The 23,919-nt window shown below is 42.5% G+C and overlaps 1 protein-coding gene across 2 annotated transcripts in view; it reads left to right on the forward strand.

The window, feature by feature from the left end:
• Window positions 1-23,919, forward strand: part of LOC120926690 (AP-1 complex subunit beta-1) — a 191,531-nt gene that overhangs the window by 101,750 nt on the left and 65,862 nt on the right. The window contains exons 14-16 of one of the 2 annotated variants that reach the window (XM_040336836.1): window positions 1,582-1,774; window positions 7,161-7,181; window positions 19,490-19,531. In XM_040336836.1, the coding sequence (XP_040192770.1) occupies window positions 1,582-1,774; window positions 7,161-7,181; window positions 19,490-19,531 (256 nt within the window). The remainder of the gene's footprint in view (window positions 1-1,581; window positions 1,775-7,160; window positions 7,182-19,489; window positions 19,532-23,919) is intronic. The other variant, XM_040336837.1, reaches the window with a different exon arrangement.

Raw genomic sequence — 23,919 nt, forward strand, 5'->3', positions numbered from 1 at the left:
AAAGGTTCGTCTTTTATTTTCTAAATTGGTTCCTTTAACCACTTAAGGACGGCCTAACGCTGATATACTTCAGCAGAATGGCACGGCTGGGCACAATCACGTACCTGACCCAGCTAAAGGACCTGGCCAGTTTTTGCGATTCGGCACTGGGTCGCTTTAACTGACAATTGCGTGGTCGTGCGACATGGCTCCCAAACAAAATTGGCGTCCTTTTTTACCCACAAATAGAGCTTTATTTTGGTGGTATTTGATCACCTCTGCGGTTTTTATTTTTTGCGCTATAAACAAAAATAGAGCAACAATTTTGAAAAAAAATTCTATATTTTGTACTTTTTGCAATAATAAATATCCCCCAAAAATATATAAAAAATAATTTTTTTACACACCGCTCTCCCTGTTCTTTAGCTCCGGGGACCGATCGCGGGACTCCAGCGGCGATCGGGTCCGCGGGTGTCACGGAGCTTCGGACCGGGTCGCGGGCGCACCCGCGACCCACGGCTGGGCACTTAAAGAGGACGTACCTGTACGTGCTTGTGCCCAGCCGTGCCATTCTGCCGACGTACATGTGCAGGAGTTGGTCCTTAAGTGGTTAAAGTGGAAGTAAACCCATCCATCCGGCACGTGCCGCAATTGTAACACCCCCATTGGTTGTGTTCTCAACCAAACTGTCAAACCAATGGCTGATGTCATAACTCATCACATCACATGTGCAGCATCATGACAGCTGTAGATTAAACAGAGGCAAAGATGGCAGATTCCTTGGCTGAAAACGATAGGAGGTGGTTTTCTTACACTTTGGTAACCAGTCACAGGCCACAATGAACTATGGGGTTTTACCACCCAACCCCCCAAATCACAAATGTAAATGAACCTTTACTGTCCTGAGCCCCCTATATGGCTTCTTTCACACTGATTCGCTACAGTCTACCAGCACTGCAGGTGCTGCGCAGAGCATCTGCTACTTTTCTGCAGGTTAGCTGCTATAAGCCATAGACTTCTATTGCTTCTTGCGGGTGTGGTACACTTTCTGGAAGTGCACCAAAACTGCATTCAGGAGTTTTGGTGTGCTTTCAGAAAGTTAATCAAACTTGCAGGATATAATAGAAGTCTATAGTTCAGTGCAGCTAACCCGCAGGAGCACTGCACTGCACCTGTGGATCAGTGTGAAAACAGCATGATAACCCTTTTTTTAATAAGTGCTAATATGCCCATTGCAAAAGTGTAGTGTATGTGATGTTTAATACATTGCCCTCGGCTTATGTGGCGTCTGCTTCCTTCCACTACTGGCCCTGATTCCATGCACTCTGATGCTCTGGGATGGGGAGTCAGCAACCCATTGAACACAATATGGGCTTGACAACCAGCCATACCAGAGCATATGTATATGCACTTCCCTGAATTTAGGTTTGCAAGCCACCTCAGAGGGCTTCGTGGGCCATGGGTTAAACACCCCTGCCCTAATGTTTTAAATGTTTAGGCTTTTAAGAAGGACAATAAAGATAAAGTGATATAGTTCCCCCAGAATGTAACAACAATTTTTTTTTATTTTTATCTAATACTGTTTTATTTATTGAATTCTAGCATCGACATTGGAGACAGCCCTATTGGACCAGCCCCTGCTTCTGCCAGTGAGCAGACACAGGTCATTCCCTCTCAAGGAGACCTTCTTGGTGACCTTCTTAATCTAGACCTCGGACCTCCAGGAAATGTGCCACAAGTATCTTCAATGCAGATGGGAGCAGTGGATCTGCTTGGTGGAGGGCTAGATAGTCTGGTAAGAAATTGTGCGACTTTCAGCTGCTTATTTTAGCAATCATCATTTACCTGTTTATGCTCCTTGACTCTTAATTTACTCTTAGTATCATGATAGCAGTAATCTGGTCTGAGCCTCAATCACAGATGGTAGGAACGGCTACTTGCAGATGCATATTTTGGAGCCTTCCATCATAGGATTTGCTTATTAGACCAATACCTGTGATATAATCTACATATTGATGAAAGGGACAAATTTCTACCAGGGTAGAATCAAGAGTTTACACCTTCTACAGTATAATAACAGACCTTTCAGTATTTGGATCTAAAATCATCCACATTAATCCTTGACAAGAAAATGAAAAGTCCACATTTTTAAGTTTCAGTTGCATTTTGCACGTCTGAAAAATGTACATAGGACTCAAAAAACGCAACCATGAGTGCCTTTTTTGCTGTGTTTTTGATGCATTTCCATTCATTTCATTAAGAGAATGCGCTTTTTTTTTTACCGCACCAAACATGCACCAAAAATTCTGAACTTTTAAAAACTTAACTGACTTGCCACTTTTGGTAAGGCAAAAATTTAAGAAAAACTGATCAGTGTGAAAGGGCCCTAAGCCGAGGGATGCTTTTACACTGCTATGTTGCAAAACGCGGTAAAACCATTGCAGAGGAAAACGTCAGTTTTTGCACAGCAAGCAAAATATAAGCAGCATTTGTTTTATTTTAGTTATGCTTTGCGAATGAGGACAAGACACAGTTTGGCTGCAAAGTTGAAATTCACTTTAAAAGGATAGTTCACCTTTACAAAAAAAACTGCTTATGCAGATTAGGAATGTTTGGAGATTAAAACAAACTGTGCAGCTCTGACTAAAGATGAATAATACTCTTGCTATAGGTGGTAGGCCATTTATACATACCTTTATGAAGCCTGACTGGAACACTCCCCGGACATTGCTAAGTGAGGCCTAGTCATCACTACTCCCCTTCACCATCCCAGGAGTGAGCTCTTTCTCTTATTCAAACTCCCTCACATACTCTCTCCCTTAATGCAGTAGCTCTGAGCTCAACATTTGAGAGCTAATTTCTGTGATGGTGGAGGTGAGCAGTGATGACTAGGCCTCACATAGCAATGTCCTTGGATTACTTAGCAACGTCCTGGGTGTATTCCAGTCAGGCTTTATAAGGTATGTACAGTGCCTTGCGAAAGTATTCGGCCCCCTTGAACTTTGCGACCTTTTGCCACATTTCAGGCTTCAAACATAAAGATATAAAACTGTAATTTTTTTTAAGAATCAACAACAAGTGGGACACAATCATGAAGTGAAACGAAATTTATTGGATATTTCAAACTTTAAAAAAAAATAAAAAACGGAAAAATTGGGCGTGCAAAATTATTCAGCCCCCTTAAGTTAATACTTTGTAGCGCCACCTTTTGCTGCGATTACAGCTATAAGTCGCTTGGGTTATGTCTCTATCAGTTTTGCACATGGAGAGACTGACATTTTTGCCCATTCCTCCTTGCAAAACAGCTCGAGCTCAGTGAGATGGAGAGCGTTTGTGAACAGCAGTTTTCAGTTCTTTCCACAGATTCTCGATTGGATTCAGGTCTGGACTTTGACTTGGCCTGTCTAACACCTGGATATGTTTATTTGTGAATCATTCCATTGTAGATTTTGCTTTATGTTTTGGATCATTGTCTTGTTGGAAGACAAATCTCCAGCCCAGTCTCAGGTCTTTTGCAGACTCCATCAGGTTTTCTTCCAGAATGGTCCTGTATTTGGCTCCATCCATCTTCCCATCAATTTTAACCATCTTCCCCGTCCCTGCTGAAGAAAAGCAGGCCCAAACCATGATGCTGCCACCACCATGTTTGACAGTGGGGATGGTGTGTTCAGGGTGATGAGCTGTGTTGCTTTTACGCCAAACATAACGTTTTGCATTGTTGCCAAAAAGTTTGATTTTGGTTTCATCTGACCAGAGCACCTTCTTCCACATGTTTGGTGTGTCTCCCAGGTGGCTTGTGGCAAACTTTAAACAACACTTTTTATGGATATCTTTAAGAAATGGCTTTCTTCTTGCCACTCTTCCATAAAGGCCAGATTTGTGCAGTATACGGCTGATTGTTGTCCTATGGACAGAGTCTCCCACCTCAGCTGTAGATCTCTGCAGTTCATCCAGAGTGATCATGGGCCTCTTGGCTGCATCTCTGATCAGTCTTCTCCTTGTATGAGCTGAAAGTTTAGAGGGACGGCCAGGTCTTCGCAGATTTGCAGTGGCCTGATACTCCCATTTCAATATTATTGCTTGCACAGTGCTCCTTGGGATGTTTAAAGCTTGGGAAATCTTTTTGTATCCAAATCCAGCTTTAAACTTCTCCACAACAGTATATCGGACCTGCCTGATGTGTTCCTTGTTCTTCATGATGCTCTCTGCGCTTTAAACGGACCTCTGAGACTATCACAGTGCAGGTGCATTTATATGGAGACTTGATTACACACAGGTGGATTCTATTTATCATCATTAGTCATTTAGGTCAACATTGGATCATTCAGAGATCCTCACTGAACTTCTGGAGAGAGTTTGCTGCACTGAAAGTAAAGGGGCTGAATAATTTTGCACGCCCAATTTTTCAGTTTTTTTTTATTTATTTTTTTAAAGTTTGAAATATCCAATAAATTTCGTTCCACTTCATGATTGTCCCACTTGTTGTTGATACTTCAAAAAAAAAAAATAGTTTTATATCTTTATGTTTGAAGCCTGAAATGTGGCAAAAGGTAGCAAAGTTCAAGGGGGACGAATACTTTTGCTACAGTTTGTTTTTTACAAATGCCCCTTATCTGCATAGGCAGTTTAGTAGTAAAGGTGAACTATACATGATCTGATAAATGCAAGCAATGCATGTAATTCAAGCAGTTAGTGTGAAAATGCAGTTTTGCAAAGACTCTACCATTATTCCCCTTTTTGCAATAGAGAAGAGAGCAAAGTTTCACCACCTGTGCGTCTCATACTGTTATAAGACGTAACCTCAGTGAAGGTTTTGGCAAGGGTAGTAGTCTGAATCAGAAGCATCTACCCTTTACAGGCCACGTTTAGAGAATCGAGCCCTGGCTACATATTAAAGTGGAACTTTTGTCAGTTAATGAAATCCTGCTAGATCACTTCAGGCTGGCCCCTTTTGCAAGTTTAGCTATATAAAACATTAAAAATAAGTTCCTACACTGTTTTAACCATTTAAGGACCAGGCCTATTTTTCACACTTGGTGTTTACAAGTTAAAATAATTTTGTGTCTTACAAACGCATTTTTTTGGGGGGGGGGAAAAACTATTTTTTTTAAGTAAGCTGAGTAAGTTGATACCCAACATGTCGTGCTTCAAAATTGCATCCACTCGTGGAATGGCAACAAACTTTGGCACTTAAAAATCTCCATAGGCAACCTTTAAAAATGTCTACAAGTTAACGGTTTTGAGTTACAGAGAAGGTCTATTGCTCTAATATTTGCTCTCGCTCTAACAACCGCGCCAATACCTCACATGTGTGGTTTGAACACAGTTTTCATATGTGAGCACGACTTGCGTATGCGTTTGCTTCTGCGCGTGAGCACGGAGGTACAGGGCAAAAAAATCTTATTTTACTTCTTTTTTTTTATTTTTACATTGTCCTTTTAAAAAAATGTATAAAATTTGGATCACTTTTATTCCTTTTTACAAGAAATGTACACATCCCTTGTATTAGAAAAAAAAGCATGACAGGATCTCTTTATTGTGAGATCTGTGGTCAAAAAGACCTTAAATCTCACATTTACACCTAAAAGCAATAAAAAATTTCCCTTTAAGGCCGTTGGGCGGAAGTGACGTTTGATGGTTTTAAAGAAGAGTTCCAGTCCGTAAAAGTCAGCAGCTACAAATACTTTAGCTGCTGACTTTAAATATAAGGACATTAACCTTTCCAGGGATCCCACAATGTCGTCACCCCTAGCTGGTTCGTCAATCGGCTTCGGGGGCAGGCACTGGTATTTGTAGTAAGGGAAACGAAAGTATAACTTTGCGGTTTCACAGCCTGTTCCCTATTGCACATGCGAGAGTCATGCTGCACTTTCTGAATGGTCCCACCCTCTTCTGGGAACTGTGTGTGTCCCAGAAGGCAGCAGGGGGAGGAGGAGGGGCCGGAAATTATGTAGATTGCTGTGTGGTGTTCTTACCAGGATGTGGGAGTGGGTACATGTAAAAAAAAAACAGGTACCCTCTCCCCCCAAAACGTACCAAATGTGACAGTGGAGGGGGGGGGGGGGTGCGAACTATAATGGAGTAGCTTCCCTTTTTTGGGTGGAGCTCCACTTTAAAATACAACTTGCTCTGCGCATGTTCAGTTGCTCTCTATTTTAAGGCACTGCTGAATTTGTAGAGGCCAGTCTGCTGACAGCCTTACAGTGGAATTAAACCCTCCCATCCTTTACAGCCAAGGAAGCTGCTTCTGTTTGATCTGCAACTGCCACGGTGCTGCACATGTGATCAGTTATGACACCAGACATTTAATGGTTTGTCAGTTTGGTTGAGGACACAAGCAAATGTGACAGTTGGCAATCCCGGCATTCCAGGAATGAAACTCTTTTTTGAAACTTTTAAATCGATGGGTTTAGTTCCGCTGTATGACTTATCGCTGTTTAGGGGCTCCGGGCTTCTGCAAAATGGCAGCCTCCGGCAAGAAGAAACGGGAGCAATACTGGAGACAATTTACAGCACACACTGATTTTGGTAGCAGAATTAATAATGTGAACTGTATGTAGCATTATTTTTTTTATAAAGCGGTTATAGGTAAAGTTCCACTTTAAGCACTATAGCCACCTACTGAGCGTGGGCAGACATCTCCAACCTATTAATCTACAGTTCCTTTTATCCCTGCATTCCCCCCATCCATAGAATGCGTTCTTTAGAGATGACTCTTTCAGACCTGTGCACTGTGAACTGCATACATCTGTCATAAGATGATGTATTGATAATTTGACTATGTATGTTTTCTTAGCATGAATATTAAAATGTCATTTTCTGAAATATGCATTTGAATAGGTTGTTGCATTCTACTTTGTTCAATGATTACTCATATTGGTCAGTTTGTGAAGTAAATGAATTTATTTAGCAGTCGTCAGAGATATCTGACTTGGAAAGTGTTAGTGTGACTTTGGCAGTCAACTTGAATTTGTGTTTCTGCCCGTGTCAGGAACATCCTGTCCTCACCCAAACACTTGATGCAACATTAATGCTGATGCCACAAGGACAGTGGCTGCTCAGGCCTGCATTTTGTCAGGGATGTTAGATTTGCTGTTACAGGCGCTGATGGTTGTTTTCTGTAGTTCAGCTGATGGTAACCTTTCTGCTTCTTTCCTCCTGTGTCCTGCCTACCTTTGCAGATGGGAGAGGATACGCAATGGGTAACTGCTTCTTACTCAGTAGTTTCTAATAAACTGGCATTATCCTTCTCTCCTTTTAATTGGTGTCCATTATGGATTCTCTCTTCCTCTCACCTCCCGGCAGCTCACGTGCATGACCATTTGCATTTAGGTGTATCCTAAGTATCTAGTTTATGCGCTTGATTAAGCACGACCTTTCCCTCCCTTACGCTTTCATTAAAGTACCTTACACAACCTCCAACCTTTTAAAGCACTGTATAGAAATGCCATTTTTCTCCATGTTGTCTGCTTTAATTTCTTGTCACTTGTGACTCATTAGTCAAGTCTTATGACAGCTATATTTTTTATACACAGCCGACTTTCCTAAGAGCCAATACACACCAGTGCGTTGATCTGCATTTTACCACAGCTGTAAAACGCAGATTAACAAAAGGACAACAGTAAAACAATTTCCAATGTGTCCTATTCACACGATAATGCTGTGGATGCCAAAGTGTATGTTAGCGCACGTTAAAATGCAACTAAAAAGCATGGAAATGTACATGCATTTTCCATACATTTTAGCACAAGTCAGTGTGAATTGACCCTTAAGAGAACAAGTCCGAAACGGGATATGGTTGTAATCCAAACCTTTACTCTTAAGCCCTGTACACACGATCAGTTTGTCCGATGAAAACAGACCGATGGACTGTTTTCATCAGACAAACCGATCGTGTGTGGGCCCCATCGGTTTGTTTTCCATCGGTGAAAAAAATAGAACATGTTTTAAATTTTTTCCTATAGATAAAAAAACGATAGGAAAAAAACGATCGTCTGTGTGGAAGTCCATCGGTCAAAAATCTACGCATTCTCAGAATCAAGTCGACGCATGCTCAGAAGCATTGAACTTCATTTTTTTCAGAACGTCGTAGTGTTTTACGTCACCACGTTTTGCCACGGTCGGATTTTTGACTGATGTGTGTAGGCAAGACTGATGAAAGTCAGCTTCATCGGATATCTGACGAAAAAATCCATCGGACTACATTCCATCAGATATCCGATCGTGTGTATGAGGCTTTATCTTATTTTAATTATTTTTTAAACAGTGCCTATTTCTCAGGGATAGCTGTGTTCACTTTTATTCACTTGTATTCTCTGTCAGAATTTGTGCCAGCTTAGACAGGAGAGAAGATGGTCTTCTAGCCTCACTCTTGGCCTGACACCTTTTTCTACCAGAAGAAGACTACAACCAAATAATAAAAATTGTGTAATCCCTCAGCTAAGGCTGAGCTGTAATGCCGCGTACAGACAATCGGACATTCTGACAAAAAAAAAAGTGGATACAAACTTGTCTTGCTGACACACAGTCATACAAATGTTGTCGCAAACGTCAAGAACGCAGTGACGTACAACACATATGACGGCACTAGAAAAGGGAAGTTCAATACCAGTTGTGTTAGTAGAAGTTTGGTGAGAGACAATTTATGCTTTTCAGTCCGTTACAGCGTGACGAATGTGCCATCTCCATTACGAACGCTAGTTTTACCAGACCGACCGATTCCGTCTCGTACTCGATTCAGAGAATGCGTGGAATTTTGTGCATCGGAATTGTCTACACACGATCAGAATTTTACGAGAACGGATTTTGTTGTCGGAAAATTTGAGAACCAGCTCTCAAATTTTTGTTGTCGAAAATTCCGACAACAAATGTCCGATGGAGCCTACACACGGTCGGAATTTCCGACCAAAAGCTCCCATCGAACATTTGTTGTTGGAAATTCTGAGCTTGTGTATGCGGCATTAGAGTTCAAGAATGGAGATTCATATTATTACAGATATCAATTGGCATCTGGGTTTTCCAATATAAATAAAAAGTGCAATCCTGTTTGAGCTACTCATGTGTTTCAAACAAGAGAACCCATTCCTTCTGCAGCTTATGTCTCTCCAAGCCCAGAACAATGCCAAAAGTTATCTGCCGCAATACAGTGTGACACATGTATGGAATGGCATTCATATGGACAAGGAGGAGGGCATTCTAGTTCTTGTATGTACTATGCATGTACAGTATGCCATTGTTGAGCAGTGCTTTGAGCAGATTTTTTGTAGATATTGCAGAAAAACATGGCTTAAGTAAGCACCTAAAAAGTGTGGATGCCAAATGAAAACCTGCATATGAAATAATTTTCTCAAGCATTGGACAAGTGTAAGGGAAAACAAGCACTGGCCACTAATGCAAGTGTGTTTCGGAGATTTACAGTATGGTGAACCAGTGATACACAGTCATCTCCATAGTAAGGATACTTGCACTGTAGTAAGACTGTAAACGGTGTATTCTCAGCTTGTACAGTATGTTGTAGCACAGTTGGGATTTTACATGGATTACACTATTGCCTCAAAACTCAGAGTGCTCAGATATTCAATTTGTTCTATCAGGTTTCAGGCTGAAGCATCTGGCTCTGTCTCCTGCACATTGCACTTGGCCAATGAGGCCTTATGTCACAGTTATCAGGCAATAGCATTGTATGGAAGGGGACAGGTCATGCAATTGACCAAGTGACCTTGAATATCTGAGCACCCTGGGATATCGAGCACCTGGAGGTGTTTGTGTGAAATCTGACTGGGCTATTGGTCCATCAATGTGATAGGACTTCCTGGCTAGTGAGGGCCCTCAGGGCATTGGGGCCAGACACACAAAACCTAGTTGAAAAATGAATAACAGAGCACATCAGGAACTAAGGAACTGAGGGTGATGCGTGTGAAATCTAACTGGACATGCAGGCACCAGAAAGAACAACATTCTTGGCGTTCTAGTACTTTTTAACGGTCAGCTACAACCAAACACTTAAGGATTAATTTTCATATTCAGATACAGTGAGGAAAATAAGTATTTGAACACCCTGCTATTTTGCAAGTTCTCCCACTTGGAAATCATGGAGGGGTCTGAAATTGTCATCGTAGGTGCATGTCCACTGTGAGACATAATCAAAAAAAAAATTCCAGAAATCACAATTTATGATTTTTTAACTATTTATTTGTATGATACAGCTGCAAATTAGTATTTGAACACCTGTCTATCAGCTAGAATTCTGACCCTCAAAGACCTGTTAGTCTGCCTTTAAAATGTCCACCTCCACTCCATTTATTATCCTAAATTAGATGCACCTGTTTGAGGTCATTAGCTGCATAAAGACACCTGTCCACCCCATACAATCAGTAAGAATCGAACTACTAACATGGCCAAGACCAAAGAGCTGTCCAAAGACACTAGGGACAAAATTGTACACCTCCACAAGGCTGGAAAGGGCTACGGGGAAATTGCCAAGCAGCTTGGTGAAAAAAGGTCCACTGTTGGAGCAATCATTAGAAAATGGAAGAAGCTAAACATGACTGTCAATCTCCCTCGGACTGGGGCTCCATGCAAAATCTCACCTCGTGGGGTCTCAATGATCCTAAGAAAGGTGAGAAATCAGCCCAGGACTACACGGGAGGAGCTGGTCAATGACCTGAAAAGAGCTGGGACCACCGTTTCCAAGGTTACTGTTGGTAATACACTAAGACGTCATGGTTTGAAATCATGCATGGCACAGAAGGTTCCCCTGCTTAAACCAGCACATGTCAAGGCCCGTCTTAAGTTTGCCAATGACCATTTGGATGATCCAGAGGAGTCATGGGAGAAAGTCATGTGGTCAGATGAGACCAAAATAGAACTTTTTGGTCATAATTTCACTAACCGTGTTTGGAGGAAGAAGAATGATGAGTACCATCCCAAGAACACCATCCCTACTGTGAAGCATGGGGGTGGTAGCATCATGCTTTGGGGGTCTTTTTCTGCACATGGGACAGGGCGACTGCACTGTATTAAGGAGAGGATGACCGGGGCCATGTATTGCGAGATTTTGGGCAACAACCTCCTTCCCTCAGTTAGAGCTTTGAAGATGGGTCGAGGCTGGGTCTTCCAACATGACAATGACCCGAAGCACACAGCCAGGATAACCAAGGAGTGGCTCTGTAAGAAGCATATCAAGGTTCTGGCGTGGCCTAGCCAGTCTCCAGACCTAAATCCAATAGAGAATCTTTGGAGGGAGCTCAAACTCCGTGTTTCTCAGCGACAGCCCAGAAACCTGACTGATCTAGAGAAGATCTGTGTGGAGGAGTGGGCCAAAATCCCTCCTCCAGTGTGTGCAAACCTGGTGAAAAACTACAAGAAACGTTTGACCTCTGTAATTGCAAACAAAGGCTACTGTACCAAATATTAACATTGATTTTCTCAGGTGTTCAAATACTTATTTGCAGCTGTATCATACAAATAAATAGTTAAAAAAATCATACGTTGTGATTTCTGGATTTTTTTTTTTGATTATGTCTCTCACAGTGGACATGCACCTACCATAACAATTTCAGACCCCTCCATGATTTCCAAGTGGGAGAACTTACAAAATAGCAGGGTGTTCAAATACTTATTTTCATCACTGTATGTTTGTTACAGGTGACTATACATTGTATAACCTGTTCAATAATTTCAATACAATAAACCTTCATTGTGAGAAACAAAAAAAGGATTAACATGGTTGCTGGTGTGTTAATCATTTTATTAGTTACACGGCGACAACAATATACACAATGCATTGCATATTGTACATAACATCAATCCCTGCCCGCAGGGGGCTTACAATCAAAGGTCTTTGTCTCCTGTGCATGCATGCATTAACATACTAAGGCTCATTTGAATGGGAGCCAAATTACCTACCAGCGTGTCTTTTGAGGTGTGGGAGGAAACTAAAGTACCTGGAGGAAACCCACACAAGCACTGGGAGAACATGCAAGCTCCATACAGATACTTTCCTGGATGGAACTAGAATGGAGTAGTGATGCAAGGCAGATGTGCTAACCACTTAAACGCTATGCTACATGCTGGTTTTTCATGTTTTGGGGACTGAAATTGTAAGATTTCCTGTAACATTTCTATACTATCCAACTGACAGTCAGTGAAAAGCCTGATAAAGCTATAAAACTATAGTGTACAGCAAGATAGATTCATTATGTGGATGGTTCATGTGTTGTGGTAAGATACATCTGTGCCTTGTGGTGTGCTGAAACGCATGTGCGTAGTAGTGCGCTGGCAAGGTGTGGTGAAAGTGAATGGCAACAGTCAGTTTTACCATACATTGCAGTTATGTCCGGTAAAATGCGATTTACTGCACGGTAATACACAGATATGAATCCTGCCAAATGAGATACATTATTGTATGAGTTGAAATCAAGGTCTAGAGCCTATGAATTTCTGCCATGACAGGTGTCAAGTAAATCATTGCAGTAGATACAAAGAATAACCAAATATTATCTTGCAGTAAACTGCCAGCATGCGTAGTTAGGGTTGGAAACATACTGGAAAAGTAGACCCTTGCTTTTCCCCCAGTGGGTGTACTTGGCCCTTTTAACCATGAGAATGTGGGAGTTAGGAGTATTACTGCTTTTAAAAGGTGTATGATTATACATTGGCAGTACAGGGAGTGCAGAATTATTAGGCAAGTTGTATTTTTGAGGATTAATTTTATTATTGAACAACAACCATGTTCTCAATGAACCCAAAAAACTCATTAATATCAAAGCTGAATATTTTTGGAAGTAGTTTTTAGTTTGTTTTTAGTTTTAGCTATTTTAGGGGGATATCTGTGTGTGAAGGTGACTATTACTGTGCATAATTATTAGGCAACTTAACAAAAAACAAATATATACCCATTTCAATTATTTATTTTTACCAGTGAAACCAATATAACATCTCAACATTCACAAATATAAATTTCTGACATTCAAAAACAAAACAAAAACAAATCAGTGACCAATATAGCCACCTTTCTTTGCAAGGACACTCAAAAGCCTGCCATCCATGGATTATGTCAGTGTTTTGATCTGTTCACCATCAACATTGCGTGCAGCAGCAACCACAGCCTCCCAGACTTTGTTCAGAGAGGTGTACTGTTTTCCCTCCTTGTAAATCTCACATTTGATGATGGACCACAGGTTCTCAATGGGGTTCAGATCAGGTGAACAAGGAGGCCATGTCATTAGTTTTTCTTCTTTTATACCCTTTCTTGCCAGCCACGCTGTGGAGTACTTGGATGCGTGTGATGGAGCATTGTCCTGCATGAAAATCATGTTTTTCTTGAAGGATGCAGACTTCTTCCTGTACCGCTGCTTGAAGAAGGTGTCTTCCAGAAACTGGCAGTAGGACTGGGAGTTGAGCTTGACTCCATCCTCAACCCGAAAAGGCCCCACAAGCTCATCTTTGATGATACCAGCCCAAACCAGTACTCCACCTCCACCTTGCTGGCGTCTGAGTCGGACTGGAGCTCCCTGCCCTTTACCAATCCAGCTACGGGCCCATCCATCTAGCCCATCAAGACTCACTCTCATTTCATCAGTCCATAAAACCTTAGAAAAATCAGTCTTGAGATATTTCTTGGCCCAGTCTTGACGTTTCAACTTGTGTGTCTTGTTCAGTGGTCGTCGTCTTTCAGCCTTTCTTACCTTGGCCATGTCTCTGAGTATTGCACACCTTGTGCTTTTGGGCACTCCAGTCATGTTGCAGCTCTGAAATATGGCCAAACTGGTGGCAAGTGGCATCTTGGCAGCTGCACGCTTCACTTTTCTCAGTTCATGGGCAGTTATTTTGCGCCTTGGTTTTTCCACACGCTTCTTGCGACCCTGTTGACTATTTTGAATGAAACGCTTGATTGTTCGATGATCACGCTTCAGAAGCTTTGCAATTTTAAGCGTGCTGCATCCCTCTGCAAGATATCTCACTATTTTTGACTTTTCTGAGCCTGTCAAGTCCTTCTTTTGACCCATTTTGCCAAAGGAAAGGAAGTTGCCTAATAATTATGCACACCTGATATAGGGTGTTGATGTCATTAGACCACACCCCTTCTCATTACAGAGATGCACATCACCCAATATGCTTAATTGGTAGTAGGCTTTCGAGCCTATACAGCTTGGAGTAAGACAACATGCATAAAGAGGATGATGTGGTCAAAATACTAATTTGCCTAATAATTCTGCACTCCCTGTATACTGACTGTCTATTGTCTACCGACAAATTTGTTAAAGTACAGTTAGTCTTCAGTGCAGCTTTCATAATCAAATTTTTAGGTAATCAAGCCTGTTTAAATTTGATATATTTTTAAATAATTTTCCACAATTTATTTGTGCATTCAGATGAGTCAGACATAGAATTTATGTCCCCTCTCCTTAAAGTGGATGTAAACCTGATTCCTGAAATTTGACCTAAGCACATATATCTGCAGTGTTTTCTTATCTCTCTCCAAAGCACTACATTTCGTGTCTTTCTGTTGCTCCATTCTTCTGTTAGCATGATAACTTCTGACAAGTTCTCCGTCAACCAAGATAAAAATCAGCCTGAAATTTGTGTTGGGGTAGTTGCTAAAAATAGATTAGAAGAGAGTTGGTCTATTCACAGCACATCCCTTCCTTCCTCTGCCTATGCAGAGAGGGTGGGTGTGTACCTTTTCCTCAAATCAGCTCTCACACAGTGTATGCCAAGACTTTATACCCAGTACTTAACAGGAAGAAAAAAAAATCTTTTTTTTTTTTTTTTTAAATATGTTTATTAGATTTTCACTGCATAAGGGTACAAACAGTATCATTAAAGCATTACACATATTGTGAGAGTATAAGAAACGTAGTAAATATAGACTACATAAATGCATGAAATAAGTCATAACTCGCATAGTTATTCACATCTACAGATAAATGTAATGGAGGGGTAAGGAAGGGAGAGAAAAAAAAAGTTACATAAGAAAACAATCGGTAAAGGGAGGGAATGTAATAGATTGGATCAGGCTATGATTGGTGTAACAAAGCTGGCCTGGGTTCAATAGTCTAGATGGTTAAAGATAAATAATATTCTCCTTTTCACTAAAAAAATAAAAATAAATAAGAGGATGTATCAAATTTTCAGGACGTCATCAGCCTATGATATTCTGCAGTATTTGTAAAATGCGTCCAGCATGACCACATATCGTGATAGTCCTTAGATGATTCCTTTGATAGGTGTATTAGTTCTTCCATGTTAGCAATATGATTGATCCTGCGGAACCAATCTGGAATAGTCGGCGGGGAGGATTGTTTCCATTTTATGGGTATACATAATCTCGCTGCGTTAATAAGGTGTATGACTATGGTGTTTTTGTAGGTTGAATGGGAAAAAAAAATTCTAACACAATGTTCACTTTCTAAAGAATATATAAAGGCTGAAGATGGCAGATATACATGTAAAACCTATGTAGAGAGATTTGTTTCATCCCTATGTATCATCTGAGGCTTTTCACTTCCCTGGGTATATGTGAGGATTTACATCCAAGTTAACTTAAAACATTTTATATATATATATAAAATAGATCTTCAATGTCGGAGCATAACTACAATCTCAAATCAGGAGTGTGTGCATAATTAGACTGCATTAGGAGTGTGTATAAGACCACAGGGAGATTCAAATGGCTAGGATTTTGCATTCTTGGCTTGTATTTTCACAGGCTTGGATGTTCTTGAGACACCAGATTATAGGCAATGAAGTGATTTTACACTTACCCCATCAAAAATAGTACACTGTTACTAGTGGATCACTTACATTGCATTCTTTTGTTCACAACAAGATTGTTTTTTATCTCTTTGGTCCTCACTGATCTTCTTTATTCCTAACATCAAATGCAGTATATATATTTTCCTTTGTGCCATATGAAAATCTCCATAAGAATATGGCACTATTTCTACAAAGTTAGGTTTTCTTATCGCAATGAAACCAGCTTCCAATTTCATACCGGTACATACAAGAAAATGTACGGTTCCTTTTGCAGCTTCTCTAACTAAAAATACTTCATTTAAAGTGCCGTAATTCTTCAGCATTGCAGTGCAGCCCTTTTCAATAACTGTGCACTTTTAATAAGGGATTTAATGTGCTAAGGGCCTGGATAGAACCATTGAATGCAGAAAACTGTTTGGCCTTATGCCACTTCCTCACATCTCCGCAGGGTGATCAGCCAAGCAGAGGGTTTTCAAATGCCTAGTAAGCACAGTGATCCGGTCATCTTGCTTATATATTTTTAATATATAGTTGAGTTTAGAATTGTTACTAGTATATAGGTTGAGCTAGATGGAGCTACTCTGTAAAAAAAAACGTTATCAGGCAAGATTCGTGGCTTTATTTTCAGGCTTTATTCTTAATACAAAGAAGTTGGGGATAAGCACTTCTGGGGTAGTTCTGTGCAAAAAATAAAAGGAAATGGCTGCCGATTGAACTAGAAAGGTCGTTTCATTAACGCAAAATTACAAAAAGGCTTGAGTTACAATTATATACTTATCACTTGTAGCTTTTTCATTTCCAAGCATGAGCGCTTTTCTTTTTTGTAGTTTTCTCTATTTACAGGCAGTATCTCGTAGTCGATTTAACTTTCTACCTTATTTTTTAAGTATTTTTCATATTTATCAGTGCTATATGCCCTTCTCATCTGCCAGTCCCCAAAACCTTCTGTCTGGTACTCACGTTGCCTTAAGCCTTTCTTCAGGGACTATGATAACTGCCATCTATCATTTCAGCAAAAAGAATAAACACATATGGCCAACATGTTCTTAGTGTCTTTTTCTGCTTGATTTAACAGTTTTGGAAGATAGAGAGAAAATAATAATCAGAGAATGGTACAGCTCTAATTGATTGTAGCAGGCAATGAAGAGAGAGATGATTTGATTTACATCTCTCCTTAAAGCATGTGCCTGGTCCAAAAAAAAAAACATTCAGTGTATCTGCATCTTTACAATACAATACTTGCACATTTCCCCATGTTTTATTTACTTAAAAATTCTGAACATACAGAAAAATATCTATTAATCTGCCTGTAATTCAGTGTGCGGTTAATTTTCTGTTTGAGCAAACAACAGCATAACTCGGCAGCAATAAAAGCCAAACCAACTTCTTTAGCCCTGCCTAATTATTTTCTGCTGACTTTCAGTGGCGTCACTAGGGTTGGTGTCATCCGGTGTGGTAAAACATGGTGTCACCCCCCCCTCGGTCTAGGCTGCCCAGCACCAAGCAGGCAGCGCACGGGGCGCACCCCAAACCAGCCCCTGTAAATGATAGTATAGGGCAGTATAGTGGCAGGTTAGGGTAGTATATAGTGGTATAGTGGCAGGTTGGTCTAGTGGGGTGGTATAGGACAGGTTAAGGTGGTATAGGGCATGTTGGGGTGATATAGGGTAGTTTGGGGTGGTATAGGGCAAGTTAGGGTTGCATAGGGCAGCTTGGGGTGGTATAGGGCAAGTTAGGGTGGCACAGGGCAGATTGGGGTGGCACAGGGCAGATTGGGGTGGCACAGGGCAGATTGGGGTGGCACAGTGCAAGTTGGGGTGGCACAGTGCAAGTTGGGGTGGCACAGGGCAAGTTAGGGTGGTATTGGGCAGGTTGGGGTGGTATAGGGCAAGTTATGGTGGCATAGGGCAGATTGGGGTGGCATGGGAAAGTTTGGGGTGGTACAGGGCAGGCTGGGGTGGTACAGGGCAGGCTGGGGTGGTATATGGCAGGCTGTGGTGGTACAGGGCAGGCTGTGTGGTACAGGGCAGGCTGGGGTGGTACAGGGCTGTTTGGGGGGTACAGGGCAGGCTGGGGTGGCACAGAGCAGGCTGGGGTGGTACAGGGCAGGCTGGGGTGGTACAGGGTAGGCTGGAGTGGTACAGAGTAGGCTGGAATTGCACAGGGCAGGCTGGAATTGCATAGGGCAGGCTGGGTTGTACAGGGTAGGCTGGCATTGCACAGGGCAGGCTGGGTGGTACAGGGTAGGCTGGGGTGGTATAGGGCAGGCTGGGTGGTACAAGGTAGGCTGTGGTGGCACAGTGCATCTTGGAACTCTATGTAGTGACACTGCAGAGTAACTTACTTACATAGCATGAATGCAGATGAAGACCCGGGCTTGTGGGCGGGGCTGCTGTGTCCTCACCTCTAGCTGCTTGTGCTGCAGCATCATCGATGGTGAAGGAGTCTGTGGGAGGAGAAGAGGAGGCAGCCACACCCACAGCTCCACCCACCAACTCCGGCTCACACGGGGATAGCCTGACTGAGGAATGTTACAGGCAGCCTCTCCGCACGGCTAGATGCCCTGCTTGCACCGCTCCAATCAATATAGTACGGTGTTTAGTGGCGCGGCGGCCCCGGTGTCACCCCTCTGGCAGGTGTCACCTGCTGGGCATGTCCGCTAAAAAAAAAAACAGGATGGTGTCACCCCTCTAGCGGGTGTCACCCGGGTGCGGACCACACCCCCCTAGCAAAGCCTCTGCTGAATTTTCCCTTTCCTCACCCCCACAATAGGTCTGCTGTAGTCCAGCATCGGAGAAGTCTGATAAAACTGCTTGGTATTTCAATGCAATAGAGTGTTGTCAGTTCAAACAGAAAGTTGGGAGTTCACTGGATATCTGGCAGGACCATCAAGTGTTTTTCTCTACAGTACCTGTAGAATTTTTGTAACAGACAGAACATTGGAAGCGTTTACAATAATTTGATTTAAACTGCTGTATGTAGACTTGTTTTCATACTGATGTAATTGATAATTATATACCACTATATCACTACATATAGATAGTTGATCCTCCAAGCACAAGAGTGACAAGAGTCCTGCTTTAAAGGGAGGCCATGACTTGTCATTATAGTAAGGGCTCTTTCACACGGAGCGGACCGTTTCCGGGTCCGCTCCGTGTGTCCGCCAAAGCTCAGCGGGGATCCCCGCTCAGCTGTCGGCGGATAGGGCGGTCCCCGCACACAGTGCAGGGACCGCCCTGTCTCTCCTCCGCTGTCCCCTATGGGGAACCTGATGCAGACGGACCGTCTGTCCGTCTGCATCAGTTCCGCTCCGCCGAACGGAAGAAAAATAGGGTTTCTTCCGTTCGGAAAAGCGGAACCCGACTGACGCGGACGCTAGCGGATGCTCCATCCGCTAACGGACGCGTCCCCATAGGGATTCATTACAAGTCCGTTAACGGACTTGTAATGAACGGACAGACGGAGTGGACGTCTGAAAGGGGCCTAAAGCATCTGTTAGGGGTCCTTTTTTTGGTTTTATATCTATTATTTTTTTTTTTTCACATGTCAGGGTCCATACCTACATTTTAGGAAAAAAATGCATGTTTAAGAACCTTTCTATTAACATTTAGATGTAAGATTTACATATGGATTTGTGTACTATTGTCAAAAACGTGCAACATGATATTTTCCTACCCATTTTAAAGCTAGCCTATCCATATTCCATCTCTTCTACTTAGTTTACTGAACTTTTACACTTTTTCTCTTCCAGTTGGGAAGCGACCTTGGGGGCGGCATTGGAGGAAGTCCTGCGGTAAGATACGTATAATACTTTTAATTAACTTTTTTTTCTTTTTTCGGTTTGAGTGATTTTTAAATATTCAGGTTTATTTTATACTGTCTGATTTCATAAACCCATGGGCAGCTGAAATGTCTTACTGCTAGTCTGTTATACCTGAAGGGTTCCCCATGTACTGGCACTTTAAGGCTGGCTCCACCCAGCAGTGATGACAAGGGGCATAGTAGCCATCTTAGAGAGAGCACATGTAGGAAGCAGATGAGATGTACTGTCCTGAGATGCATGTTGCAGTGTACAATTGACCTGAAATAAACATCCATTGTTCCAGACCATAGTCAGTACCAATATTTAATGGGGAGAAAAAACTGTAAAGTAGAAATGTATGAATGGAATGGTTTTTCCTGCCTAATGCCGCATACAAATGATCGGAATTTCTGACAAGAAAAGCTTTTGGTCGGAAATTCCGATCGTGTGTAGGCCCCATCGGACATTTCCTGTCTGAATTTCCGACAGCAAAAATTTGAGAGCTGGTTCTTCAATTTTCCGACGGCAAAAGTTCTTGTGAGAAATTCCGATCGTCTGTATGCAATTCCGACGCGCAAAAATATTGCACGTCACCGCGTTCTCGATGGTCGGAATTTTCGACCACATTTGTGTGACCGTGTGTATGCAACACAAGTTTGAGCCAACATTTCGTCGGGGAAAAAAAATCCAGTTTTCTTGTCGGAATTTCCGATCGTGTGTACACGGCATAAGGCTGGCCTTAGATAGAGCACATTTCTTACCTGCATCCACGAGTTACAGGAAAGCAATTTGCTTGATTCCCCCATCAACACGGATGGGGGAATCAAGTTGTACTCAAGTTGATCAATTTGGAAGCATTCATCCTGCCCACGGTTCAGCAGGAACCGGCCGAGAGTCGAACAGTCTATAACCGGCTTAAGGATTTGTTTTGTTTAACACAGCTTGTGATTCACATACCCCTGCCACACTGTAGAGCCATTTGGGTGATGCCAATTCTTTGGCAGCTTTCTTGTGCTCATTGGCCAATAAATGTCCCACCCGACAAGCTGTGCAGTGTTGAAAATGTGTGAATTACAAGACTGATACAAAAACGTTTCACTCAAGATGTTAATTAACCAGGAAGCCAAGCAAATAGTCCAATACATAAAGTGTATCAATCTGGCCCTCATAATTTTTGTTATTGTCCCTCAATACAGGACTGCATAAATCCTGGTCATCATAGTAAATGATAAACGTCTGTAGGGGGTCCAAACTGCACTGTGCAGAATGCCTCAGGCCATTCTTTGGTTTTATATGCTGCAAAGCTGCCTCCCTTCTATATTCTGTGGACATCTGCGAATAAAGATGTTTAACAACTGACAGCGTGCATGTGATACTTACCAGATGGTAATTACTGCCTCCTCAAATGGAGACCAAGAAGGACCTAGAGATTGAGCTATACCACTCCAAGTACTGGATTCAGGCGCTGCTGAAGGATGTATGGGCTTTGTTGGGGGTTGGTAGGAGAGCAGAGTACACCAGAGTGATAGAATACAGGGCTAGAATGGGAATGGACAGAAGATGCTGGCTGCTCGCCTGACTTATGTTGTGAAGTTGTCCCATGAAGTTGCATATTTTCTCAAGATAACTGCTTTGTTTGGTTTGGGTACAGTTACATAGTTAGTCAGGTTGAAAAAAGACACAAGTCCATCCAGTTCAACCACAAAAAATAAACAAACACAATAAAAAACACAGTGCAATCCCATATACCCAACTCCATACCCACAGTTGATCCAGAGGAAGGCAAAAAACCCCAGCAGAGCATGATCCAATTTGCTACAGCAGGGGAAAAAATTCCTTCCTGATCCCCCGAGAGGCAATTGGATTTACCCTGGATCAACTTTACCTACAAATCTTAGTACTCAGTTATTTTATGTACATTTAGGAAAGAATCCAGGCCTTTCCTAAAGCAATCTACTGAGCTGGCCAGAACCACCTCTGGAGGGAGTCTGTTCCACATTTTCACAGCTCTTATGGTGAAAAAAACTTTCCGTATTTGGAGGTGAAATCTCTTTTCCTCTAGACGTAAAGCGTGCCCCCTTGTCATCTGTGATGAACGTAAAGTGAATAACTCAACACCAAGTCCACTGTATGGACCCCTTATATATTTGTACATGTTGATCATATCCCCCCCTTATTCTCCTCTTCTCAAGAGTGAATAAATTCAGTTCCTCTAATCTTTCCTCATAGCTCCTCCATTCCTCTTATTGATTTGGTTGCCCTTCTCTGCACTTTCTCCAGTTCTCCGATATCCTTTTTGAGAACTGGTGCCCAAAACTGAACTGCATATTCCAGATGAGGTCTTACTAATGCTTTGTACAGGGGCAAAATTATATCTCTTTCTCTGGAGTCCATACCTCTCTTAATACAAGAAAGGACTTTGCTCGCTTTGGAAACCGCAGCTTGGCATTGCATGCCATTATTGAGCTTATGATCTACCAAGACCCCCAGATCCTTCTCCACTACAGTGGGGTTGTTCCTTCTAGAATCTAGATGATTTGCAGAATTAATGGAAATCTCTACTTGTCATACTGAAACTTGACCTGTCAAATACAGAGATTCAAATTTTGCAGACACACTATGATATTGCGTTATACTAAGTCGGTTCCTGGCCCAGATTCACAAAGGAGATACGCCGTCGTATCTCTGAGTCTGAGCCGTCGTATCTATGCACCTGATTCTTAGAATCAGTTACGCATAGATTTCTATTAGATCCGACCGGCGTAAGTCTCTTACGCCGTCGGATCGTAACTGCATATTTACGCTGGCCGCTAGGGGCGTGTACACTGATTTACGCCTGGAAATATGTAAATCAGCTAGATACGCGAATTCACGAACGTACGCCCGGCCGACGCAGTACAGATACGCCGTTTACGTTAGGCTTTTCCCGGCGTAAAGTTACCCCTGCTATATGGTGGCGTACATGCGGCGTACCAATGTTAAGTATGGACGTCGTTCCCGCGTCAAATTTTGAATATTTTACGTCGTTTGCGTAAGTCGTCCGTGAATGGGGCTGGACGTAATTTACGTTCACGTCAAAACCAATACGTCCTTGCGCCGTATTTGGAGCAATGCACACTGGGATATGTCCACTGACGGTGCATGCGCCGTTCGTGAAAAACGTCAATCACGTCGGGTCATGGTTATTTTACATAAAACACGCCCCCCTGTTTCACATTTGAATTAGGCGGGCTTATGCCGGCCTATTTACGCTACGCCGCCGCAACTTACGGAGCAAGTGCTTTGAGAATGCAGCACTTGCCCGTCTAAGTTGCGGAGGCGTAACGTAAATCGGATACGTTACGCCCGTGCAAAGATACGACGATCTACGAGAATCTGGCCCTGTATTTTTAATCACTTCCATACAGGGCACTTATACACCTTCCCGCCCAGACCAATTTTTTGCTTTCAGCACTGTTGCACTTTGAATGACAATTGCGTGGTCGTGCTACACTGTACCCAAACTAAATTGTTATCATTTTGTTCCCACAAATAGAGATTTCTTTTGGTGGTATTTGATCACCTCTGGGATTTTTATTTTCTATAAAAAAATTACTGAAAATTTAGAAAAAAATATGTTTTTTTTGTTTTCAGTTATAAAACATTGTAAATAAGTACGTTTTCTCCTTCACGGATGGGCACTGATGGTACTGCACTGACAGGCACTGATAAGGCAGCACTGATGGGCACTGATGATGGGCACTGATAGGTGGCACGGATGGGCACTGATAGGTGGCACGGATGGGCACTGATAGGTGGCACGGATGGGCACTGATAGGTGGCACGGATGGGCACTGATAGGTGGCACGGATGGGCATGGATAGGTGGCATGGATGGGCACTGATAGGTGGCACGGATGGGCATAGATGGGCACTGATAGGTGGCACTAACGTACTAATGTATGTGTTGTACTAATAGATGCCGATCACTGCCAAACATCAATGCCTGCCAATCAGTGATGCCCATTGTGGGAACTGATTGGCATCCATTGTGGGCACTGATTGGCATCCGTTATTTGTGATTGTCTTCCCTGGTGGTCTAGGGTGGCATACCTGTGGTGGGTATCCCTGGTGGTCTAGTGGCATCCCTGGTGGTCCAGTGTGGGCATCCTCGGGGGGGGGGGGGGGCTGTGCTGATGATCGATCAGCACAAACCCCCCCCTGTCAGAGGAGCAGCGGATCGGCTCTCCTCTACTCGCGTCTGACAGATGCGAGTGAGGAAAAGCCGATTACCGACTTTTCCTGTTTACATCGTGATCAGCCATGATTGGACAGCGGCTCAATATCCTGAGGACGTCATATGATGTCCACTCAAAATATTGAAACCACTTTGCCGACGTC

The sequence above is a fragment of the Rana temporaria genome, chromosome 2 (assembly GCF_905171775.1).
Source record: "Rana temporaria chromosome 2, aRanTem1.1, whole genome shotgun sequence".
NCBI classification, from domain to species: domain Eukaryota; kingdom Metazoa; phylum Chordata; class Amphibia; order Anura; family Ranidae; genus Rana; species Rana temporaria.